Source organism: Corvus kubaryi, unplaced genomic scaffold, assembly GCF_017639235.1.
Source record: "Corvus kubaryi isolate FWS band 111438036 unplaced genomic scaffold, C.kubaryi_AGA036_p1.0 split3-73, whole genome shotgun sequence".
NCBI classification, from domain to species: Eukaryota; Metazoa; Chordata; class Aves; order Passeriformes; family Corvidae; genus Corvus; species Corvus kubaryi.
The window spans coordinates 10,690,199-10,701,134 of NW_024582091.1; the positions used below are offsets into that span (position 1 = coordinate 10,690,199).

At 38.0% G+C, this 10,936-nt stretch overlaps 1 protein-coding gene across 29 annotated transcripts in view; it reads left to right on the forward strand.

The window, feature by feature from the left end:
• The window catches only part of RIMS1 (regulating synaptic membrane exocytosis 1), a 317,874-nt gene that overhangs the window by 178,710 nt on the left and 128,228 nt on the right, over window positions 1–10,936 (forward strand). For all 29 annotated transcript variants that reach the window (XM_042016167.1, XM_042016168.1, XM_042016169.1 and 26 more), the window contains 4 exons: window positions 4,535–4,602; window positions 5,339–5,449; window positions 7,376–7,475; window positions 8,905–9,028. In XM_042016167.1, the coding sequence (XP_041872101.1) occupies window positions 4,535–4,602; window positions 5,339–5,449; window positions 7,376–7,475; window positions 8,905–9,028 (403 nt within the window). The remainder of the gene's footprint in view (window positions 1–4,534; window positions 4,603–5,338; window positions 5,450–7,375; window positions 7,476–8,904; window positions 9,029–10,936) is intronic.

The following is a 10,936-nucleotide window of genomic DNA, read 5'->3' on the forward strand; positions in this document are numbered from 1 at the left end:
CTGGTAAGGTTCCCGCTGCCTGGAAAAGTGGAAACATAACCCTCATTTTTAAAAATAAAAAAAAGGGAGATGTTGGGAACTACAGGCCAGTCAGTCTGATCTTTGTGCCCAGCAAGCTCATAGAGCAGATGATCCTGGAAACTGTGCTAAGGCACATGGAAAATAAGGGTGACAGGTGATTGGTGGCAGCCAACATGGCTTCACTAAAGGCAAATAATGCCTGACAAATTTGGTTACCTTCTACAATGAGGTTACAGTGTAAAGGAAGAGTGACATCAGCTGGACTTGCGCAAAGAGTTTGATGCTGTCCCATATGGCATCCTTGCCTCTAAACTGGGGAGACGTGGATTTGATCAAGGGACCCCAAGTGCAGACTGGGTGGAGCATGGATTGAGAGCAGCCCTGAGGAGAACTTGGGAGGTGTTTGTGGATGAAAAGCTCAACACGAGCTGGCACCTTGTAGCCCAGAAAGCCAAATACATCCTGGGCTGTCTCAAAAGCAGTGTGGCCAGCAGGTTGAGGAAGGTGATTCTGCCCCTCTGCTCCACTGTGGTGAGACATCACATGGAGTGCTGCATCCAGGTCTGGGATCCCAACATGTGAAGGACATGGACCTGCTGGAGTGAGTCCAGAGAAAGGCTGTGAAGATGGTCAGAGGATGGAAGCATTTCTCCTGTGAAGACAGGCTGAGAGAGTTGGGGTTGTTCATACTGGAGAAGGCTCTGGTGAGACCTTCTAGTAGCTCTTTACTACCTAAAGGAGGACCACAAAAAACCTGCAGAAGGACTTTTTACAAGAGATTATAGTGATAGGACACAGGAGAATGGCTTCAAACTAGATAAGATACTAGGAGTAACTTCTTGACTGTGAATGTGGTGAGGTGCTGGAACAGGTTGCCCAGAGAGGTTGTGGATGTCTCATCCCTGGCAGTGTTCAAAGCTGGTTTGGATAGGGCTTGGAGCAACCTGGTCTAGTGGAAGGTGTGGTTGGAACTAAATGATCTCTAAGGTCCCTTCCAACCCAAACCATTCTGTGATTCTATGGATTAATTAGAGAGACGTAGTCTGACTATTCAGTTTGCAGAGGAATTTTAGATGTAGCCTCTGAAAAATATTTGTCTAAGTTTCTTAGTTAACTGATAGAACTGCTGTATGAATTAGCAGCTGTATGCTAATGTGTCAGTTAAGTGCCTAACATGGACTGACTGACTCTTATCATTAAATTCTGATTCTTGTCTTAAGTAACTGCTGCAAATCCAGTGCACGTGGATTTGAGCAAATCACTGAAGCACATTCTTTGCAGAATTTCAGTAGTCTCTGAATACTGTCTGGATGGATTTGGGAAAATATCTCGGGGTATTTTATCTCCAGTATTCAAGACTCTTTGGAAATCAGCATGACACAATAACAGGCCCTCTCATATTTTGTGCTTGTTTTGGCTTCGCAAGACAGACAAGGCTGTTGTTTCCAGCACTTCTCAGCTCTTCAGGATCTCACTTGAAATCACAGTTCCGAGCATTAGCTTTTTGTATGGATAGTGCTGCTGAAGACAAAGTATTTTTGAGAAAATGGATTTTTGGTGGTATGAGTTTAGCTTTCCCTTTATTTTGAAAGCATACATATTGTGGATACAAAACCAGTAAGAATTTATTAAGAGTTTTACTCCCCATCTTGGATTTTGATTGAAGGCTGCAAAAGACTTCTCATGGAAAAAGCTCGACACATTTGTGTCTTGTAATTTATTATTGTATTCATGTGCATCCAAGAGTAAAGTAATTGAGCAGCAGCATGTTAATAGGAAAAGCACTTCATTGCTGTCAGGATACAACTTTTCAATTATTCCCTTAGGAAAAAAGGTTTTTCAAATACTTACTCTGTTTCACTCAGTTGATCCTAAGGAATTCATACATTAAAACTGCAGATGCATTTTTAATAATATGTTTTAGAAATACATCAGTGGGGTTTTTTTGGAGAAAATCTGAAATTTTGAAGCTGTGCTCTTAGTAAGTTTTTGCATGGTTTTTACTTATGCCTGGATCTCTATGATGCTAGTGCAGTGAAGCTATTTTGTGCAATTAAACAGAGAGTTTGGGGGTATGGCAGTGCAAGAATGGCATAAATAGGCATTAGGCAAAGAAGCAGCAGTGGCATAGGATGATCAAGGAGAAATTATTTTTAAAGGTACAACAGAGTACTGAACTGCGGATGTCCCTAGTGTCAGTGTTGCTAGCATGAAGTGTTTTTTAAACTCATTTGGGGAGTGTCTTCTTTTGTGTCTTAACTTTTGTGTTCTACTTGATGAGTGTTTATGAATAGATTAACTGATATTTTCCATTGTGTAACTTCTTTTATAGTTGTAAATTCTCCCAGAAGTTTGCGTGCCAGTGGTCTGTTAAAATTCATACTGAATTTTAATGTGAATTTCAAAATTAAGTCCTTTTTAAAGAATGTGTGCTTTTCTCTCCCCAATTCATGCATTTTTGGGCTTTTAAAATATTCACCAAATTGTAGACTTACCACTTTCAGTGACTTTCAGTCAAGATGTTTGATTTGATAGCTACATTTACAGCTTCTGAGCATATCATTAGTGTTCCAGCTCAGTAGAGCTGCATTTGCAGTGCAGTTCTTGCCCTCAGCTTCTGAGAGCAGAGGGTGAGAAAATTGGTGTCGTGGCCAACTGCTGTGGATGTAGCCGATGGCTTGGAATTTAGCAAAGCATGGGACAGACAGAAGGGGGGAAAGGCACAGACACCTAAAGGTTTAGGTGTGGGAAGGAGGGTGCAGGAATGTAGCTTAGTATCAAAGGATTCGAGGTTAAGGAGGGATTAAAATACAGAACCTTAGGAAAGGACACCAAAGCCAGAAGCAGAAGTAGACAGAAGATGGACAACAGAAAAACATGGTCAGGGAAGAAAAGGCAGCAAAGAGTAGGCAGATGGTGAGAATAGGAAAATCAGCAGGTTAGCCAAGACAGAAGATGTATGAGAGGATCTTGCTACAGCAGGAACTTGGAGAAGCATGCTAGGGGCACGAATTAAATGGTCATGTATATGCAGTAACCAGGTGGAAGACCAGCAAGGAAATTGGGGCCAAGAAGCTGAATCTAGGAAGGAAGACAGGAAAAGAAGGCAGGGAACAGTGGAGATGAGCAGAAATGTTTTTGAGCACTTGGATACATTCGTCTGCATGCTGGAACTGACAGTTACTCCCTCCTGAACAGTTCTCTACTGCTGAGCATTAAATAGCTGTGAAAGAAGATGAAGTGTGTTGTGTTGTTGGTGGCAGGTCAGCCCACACAGCAGAGAGTTGATTTTGGTGTTACTGTTGGGTCCATTACTGAAAGTTGGAGAGCTCTGTACCATAGATTTGAGCTGATTGCCAGCACTGCAGGTGTCAGTGGAATTTGTGGGCTTGTTGTTCTTGTTGTAATTCTGAAGTTTATAAAGGCACAAGGAAGGATGCTAAAAATAAAACTGAAAGATCTTTAGTGTGATTTAATGTGTTTTCCAAACTTGCAGAACTGCAGTAGCTAATGAAACCGCAAACTGCCTCATGTGGTTATGCATATGATAGTAATATGCTGTTTAAAAATAAACTTGTGCATATGATCATGTAGATGGTAAGCTATTGAAGATTTTATGAGTTACAGAGAATGGTACAACTTGTATTTCATATTCGACATCTAAATATTTGTAGAGAAAGAATAAAAAAGAATTTCTTCCAGTAAAGGTATCTTTTTTTCCCTTGCATGCTTTGTTTGGGCTTCTATTAGATCACTACTCTTACTAGAACACAGGCATCTAACAATAGTATTGTAGAGATCTGTTTTATAAAGTAAGATATTGAAGATGTATTGCCTGAAGTGCCCTCCTTGTCCTGATAGGCTGATGGCTTCCAGACCACTGTAATTCATGGGCTTAATCTTGATGTACACAGCATATAAGTTTGTCCCAAGTGAAAGAGAAGATTGCAGCCTTGTACCTGCTGTTGGTACTCTTTGCTGTATTTGTGTGGCTGTTCTCTCTGGTACTCTGTTACCAGCTCCTGTGCCTCTCCATCTGTACGGTACCTGTTGTCACAGCATTGATCTTTGCAGATTCTAGAGCGTGGTTGACTGTTCTGTCCTTAACTGTAGCTAAGTGCTTATTTTGTGGAGTATTCCCTCTCATGTCATCATTAGCTATAGGCCTGTGTGTTTATTATGGAGATGGTGGGGAGGAGGAGGGCTGTGAATGTGATGCTTTGGGGTCCATTCTTGGACTGGGCAAAGGTAAAAATAGTGCGCACAACCAATTCTAAGGTGCAATTCATGAAAAAGCAGAGGTCCAAATAAACGCATTATTTTAGTGATTTCATTTTTATATTAATATGCTACATTGTTTTAAAATTGAGATATTGATTTGAACCATAATAAAGGTTTTGCATTTGCTTCATCTAACTATTGCACTTTAAAATTCATGCATGCAGAAGTAATCATTCATACATCTTTCTCTGTTTGAGAGATTACACATTTCTTTCTATTCATATTCTTCCAGGTGACTTGGATTATTACTGGCTGGATCCTGCCACGTGGCACAGCAGGGAGACGTCCCCTATTAGTTCGGTAAGAAATAGAAAAATAGAGGTTCATAAGTATGAGTTAAAATGTTTGCTAATTATTTCAGTTCAGAATAGATATTTGGCTGTAAAAAATATTCTACACACATCATTAAAAATTTCTTTTAGAGGACCATGGAAATGGAAATCAGAAAGTTTTATCAAAATGCATATTTGTAAAATTGAGTGAATCTTAACTTGAATTTAATTCCTTTATAGACGTGACACTTAATTTCACTATGAACCACAAAAAAAAGCACTTGTGAGTGTGATGCTGCTCTGGGAAAGATTAGTGATTTTTTTTTAAGACTTGGAGTTGAAAAGTATAATTTTGATTTTGTTATATAATGAACCCTCATATGATAGGCCTGCATAACAGGTATTATTCTAAAGAACAGAACTTCTGAATGCACTTTTCAGAGTTGTGTAATTTAAAAGTAAGTATTTAATTTTATTACCTAAGGTGTGTTTAAAATGTTTAATTGTATTGAAGTTTGAAATGTATTGTAATTCTATCTGTAGACTTAATGCTGAGATGCTCTTACAAGAGGCCTAAATGTTTAATGTAGCCAGGGTCCAACAGCTACAATAATAGAAAGCTCAGGTGCAATATGCAACACATCTGAAGGATGTTTGTGTCTACTGTGACATGATGATACAGTAATTTTATTGGTTTATACATGTGCATCTAAATACTGGGAGATGGCCACACTTCTTTAATTCCAATGCTTGTTTTTCAACAGCATCCTGTAACGTGGCAGCCTTCCAAAGAGGGAGATCGCTTAATTGGGCGTGTTATTCTTAACAAGAGAACAACCATGCCTAAAGAATCAGGTGCATTGCTAGGGCTAAAAGTAAGTATTACATGATTTATGTTCTAAATGAAAGGAAGTTCCACTGACCTTAGACATAGAGGTCTAATGCATTAAATCAGAGGACTCTCCAATCACATGGTCTTTTGACAAAAAAATGTATTCCTCTCTTTTAGTAAATTTTGAAAGTTATACAGATAAATTATGACTATAAATACATTTACTCCTTCTATACAGTCTTCAGTCATCCATGACAAAGGGGCTGAACTGTTTTGACTGTCTGCAAGATATATACTGCACATGGCAATACACTAATGGAGTACTGCCTTTTCTAGCTCTACTGTTTGCAATTTAGTCAAGTAATTCATCTTATAATCCACATACTTAAATGTCATCTGGATGCAAATGCTCACAAGGTTAGTGTTCAAAAGCCACACAGCCATTTGAAAACAGAAATTTTGTAGGAAGAAACTAAATATTTACACAAAAACTTGAAAAAAACCCTCTTAAATCATAGTAGAGGTTATATTAAATGTAATACTAGTTCATCCAGCACCCTGAAATTGAGATATTGGCAACACTGTCCAATTGATTTAAATCCCTAATTTACATTTGTAGCAGACTTTTAGGTTCATGTGTCTAAATTGCCAGAACACTGAAAAGAGAGAGAGTGCTGTTTCTGAAGCTAGCGGGGAATACGGTGGACCACTTCAAGCATTTCCCTCTCCGTGTATGTTTTTAAATCTGTGGAGCAACAAAGATGACTGAGAGAATTTAATTTGGGTGTCCTTCCTTCTCCACTGAGAACAGAAGCAATGCAAAATCTGAAATATTCCCACCTTGAAGTGAGATAGTGTGGCATGGTAATACAAAAGATGAAAATAGCTTCACTCTTCTAAACGTTTAGTAGTCTATAGCACAAAGCTGATCTTTGCTGCCAGCAAACAATTCTGTTTGAATATGTGAGAAAAAAAGGTTGGTCCTAGTAGGAAATGTAGATTGTAGAGTTGTAGACTTTCTCTTTGATTTTTCAAGTTTCAGTTGTACGTAATACAAGCTAAGGCTCTCACTGATAAATTTTACACATTATCATGTGATGATATTGTTGGCAGATAGGCTTTTGGACCTTTTTTTGATATTAAAGCTCCTGCTATCTATTGTGATTGCAACTAATGGCACACTAATCCCTAATGAACCATCATTCTACTGTTCCATTTTATTATAAAACTCCACGGTGTTCCTGACCAACAAAAAAACCCCCCAAATCCCTCACCTGACTGGAGAGAGTAAGATAGTTAAAGGGAGTAGTAAGTCAGAAAGACTACATTTTCTTTGTATTTTATTTAAAATCTGGTCTCTTGAGGGAACTTGTTTTTTTTCCTGATGTTCCTGATCTCTGTAGCATGGAGTCATCTTCAAAAACAGATCTGTTCAGTTCTGTTTAACAAAAGCCAGAGGTTGCTGGTTTGTCCTGTCATGTTCTTGGATGAGAGTGCCTGTGTTTTAGCAGTATCAACATTCCTGTGAACTTGCTGCCCATATTTAATAGTAGTGTATTTGCTGAGTTTTCAGTTGATGTACCAACTGCATTTCGCGATTTCATACACTTGAACTGATGTGCACTTGCAATTTAAATTTGAGTACATGACAGACAATTATTTGTAAAAAGTGCATTTGCCAGGTTATTTATTAAAATTGTTCTTTCTGCAACAAATGTAGATACTTACCAAACTGCATAAGGTTGATTAGTCAAACACAGTAAAAGGAATATCAGTTTTAATCATTCTGTGTCAGCTTTACTGCTTTTTGTCTTTAAGCCTCTCTAAAACCCAAATCGACAATAGATTTGTCCATGCACATTTCAGGTGTAATTTTAAAAATTATGTGAAAACTGGTTAGTCATTATATTTGTGTTCAATGCAATGTCTGGTTTGTGGCTTGGAGACTCACAAATTTGTGATTAACCAGGTTGTTGGAGGAAAAATGACAGAATTAGGACGACTCGGTGCCTTCATTACCAAAGTGAAGAAAGGTAGCTTGGCTGATGTGGTGGGGCATCTCAGAGCAGGTAAATCAATCAGTTGCATATAAAATATATTGTCTTCTAGTAATGGCCTATTGAATGCAGCCTTTAATTTATATCAACATTTGTCATGGGATATGGTAATATTTTTTAAGTACAGAACAATAATGTTATTATGAAATATCATGGTTGCCTATGTTTCTAGTTTATTATGAACTCCAATTGCTTGGATGTATGAGCAAAACAAAAGACTCTCCTGAGGAATTCTGGTATCAGGACTGAGTCTCACTGGTAAATTTTAGTTTCATAGATCAGGAGCTACTTATTACACTCTACAGAAGCAATGCAAACATTTTTTTTAAAACTGATGGTGGCAAACAAAATTCACATCACTAAAGGATGATACACTGCATACACAGTGGATTTTATTAGTGTTCCTTTTAGTGTTAACTGTTACAAATGAAAATGGAAAACAAGCCCAAAAAATGGTCCTAAATATGTAATTTCTATTAGATGTATATATTGCACTTACAAATGAATGGCTGTGCTAATGGCACTTTCCAAGCCTCTAAATGAAGTGAGAATTATGCACAGCATTTGGTTTTCAAAGTCACTTCTTAATGGTTTATATTTTACCATAGCTCTAAGCAACTACTTTCCAAGTGTTGTCTTAGCAAATCCGAGTACCTAGGTAGTGCCATAAGAACCCAGAAGCTCCAAAGCCAATGTGTATGGCTTTAGGATAATTGTGTGAAGCAGATAGTAATAAAGAAGTAGAAAGGATGATGAGTCTCTAACAATATTCTAGTTTTTTTGGCATTTTTAATTTTTTCTTTCTTATCAAGTCAATACACATGGGGTTGATAGCACCAGCTATTATAGTTGTTTATAGATTTAAAACGCAGATTATATAATTACAGAAAATAAATTTGTCTCCACTGATCTTAAACTATTTGGGCTGAAATCCTAATTTTCTATTTCTGGTCTAGGTTTGTTTGAGGCTTTTTAATGAAAGCTATTTTTAATTTCTAAAAGTAGTTTTAGAACCAAAATTATTTCCCAGAAAAAATCCATTGTTTTGCTCGTTTCCAATGAGTGAAAGTCTGTTCATCTTGTTGTATGGGACTAGAATACACTAAAAAGGCATGGATGAGTCCTTGCTTTTAGCAAAAACCACTTTTATCCTTACAAAAAATGTCCAAAATTTGGGTAGTTGATAACACTTTGAGTAATTGCACAAACTTCATACATTTTAGTAATGGCAAATATGAAATCTTGCATGAGGAACAGAACATCCCTGTGCAAGAGTAAGCACTGGGAGCCAACCAGCTAGAAAGCAGCTTGGCAGGAAGTGTCTGAAGGTTTCAGTACAGCTCTTTCATGATTTAAAATAATTTTTATGTTACTTGATAATACAAATTTCATTGCTTGTAAAAGAATATGAAAGTGAGATAAACTTCTCTTTAAATTCAAGGGGATGAAGTTCTAGAATGGAATGGTAAACCCTTGCCTGGAGCTACAAATGAAGAAGTTTACAACATTATTTTAGAATCAAAATCAGAACCTCAAGTTGAAATTATTGTTTCAAGGCCTATTGGGTAAGGCTAAAGACTTGCTTCTTAAGCATAGCTATTATTTCTGCTAATGGGAATTTTAAAGGGACTGTTTGTGAGTTAATTATTTTTTATTGCTTAATAAAGGGATACGATTCACTTTCTATTATTGACATTCTGTATAGTCCATTTTCTTCTCTACCATTTACAATCTTGTGCCTTTGCAGTGACGTATATGTATAAGTGTTGTTTTCTGTGTGGTCAAAGTACTGTAAAGGTTTTTGCCAAGCAGCAAAGGGAAATTGGTGGATTAGGTATACCTGTGCATGAGAAACTTCTGGTTTTCATGCTTTCAGCCTACTAGATCAGAATAACTTATAAAGGTCTCCATGAGTGGAGGGAAGCATTGCAGGACTCTAATAAGTCAATGCTAATAGGATTTTAAACAGGCCTTCTTTAAAGAGCTAAAAAAGGAAACACAAAACTTGTAATTGAAAAGACTCTATTTACCCTTAAATGATGGTTATTGAAGTCAAATGTGGAAGCAAAAAGTTTATTCAAAAATTAGCATTAATGTGTTATGTTTATAACTATTTTTATTTATTATGAACCCAGGTTTGGGGTTTTGTGACAACAATTCTTGTATTCTCAATTTCCCAAATAAACCTTATAAAGAAAATAAAATCTGTTCAAATTGATAAAATTAGGGAGATTGGCCCTGCATTATTCATAGTAGTTTTAGTGATACCAGGAATGTTTTGAGCTAAGTCATACAGCACTGAATATGAATAATTTATTGTAAATTCACATTTACCTTACGAAACAGAGCCACATGATTAACAATAAAAGTGATTCTTTTGAATTTGCTATTTTCATCTTACAATTTTAGCTTGTCTGAAATATGATACTTTTTCAGTTTTAGAAACAAAAACTATTTGTTTTCTTTCTGACTAAAATATTCCTCTTTCACATTGTGATTATTGATTTTGTCTGTACTATGTGAGTGTAGCTATATTTTGCAAATAAGTTTTGCCTTTTTAATGGCAATCTCTATTAAAAGTACTTAAATAAAATTGACATTAATAGGTAATTCCACCTATCACTTTGACCTCTTAATGGAAAATGAAAGTTTGATGCAATAATGGTGGCTGTTAAAACCTAAAATTACCATCCGATGAAGACTGTGGGGGAGTAGAAGCTTTATTTTGCATTTTTTAGTGTCATAGGTTAGCAAGCATAGTCCCGGAAGGGACGTCCTTGCTAAGGGGTGCTTACAGTTTCCTCTGGGAACTGATAGAACCTATCAGCTGGCCAGTTTGAATATGGACAATTCTCTAAGCCACTTAAAGTTGTGATCACCTCTGTGATCCACATTTAAGAATAGGCAAACTCCCCCTCCAAGCTCTCTCTCGTTTCCGGCGCTGGCACAGGTGGCTGCGGGCCCCGTGTGGGGGCCAGCGGGCCCGGCCGGGCCCTGCCTGGGCCAGGCCGGGCCGGGCCACGGCCATCCGGGAGCCATGGACCTGTTCCAGCCGTGGAACCCCCCCCACTGCCTTGCCGTGGGCAGCCGGAGCGGCTCGGCTCTCCCCCCTCTCCACTGCGATAAGAAAAATTCAACATTCCAGCTGCAAAGCTGCAAGGCCGAGGTGAGATTAACCCTTTTATTGCTGTGAAGAGCTGAAAACCTGAGGGAAGAGAGAGAGGAGATGCTTAAAGCTGAAAGTCTGTTGTGAAGCTATGATATATCAGAGTATCCTGTTGTAATTTCATGAAGATATGGGGGGTGGAGTGTTCAACTCGTGAGCAAAAGCACCTGCGCTGAGATAGGCAGATGCTGACGCAGCTGTAATTTCATGAGAAGTTTGGACAGGGAGAGATGAACCAGATGAGGACTTTTGCTCCAAATGGGAAAGGAGAAAACCTCAGTCCGTAGAGATGAACCAGATGAGGACT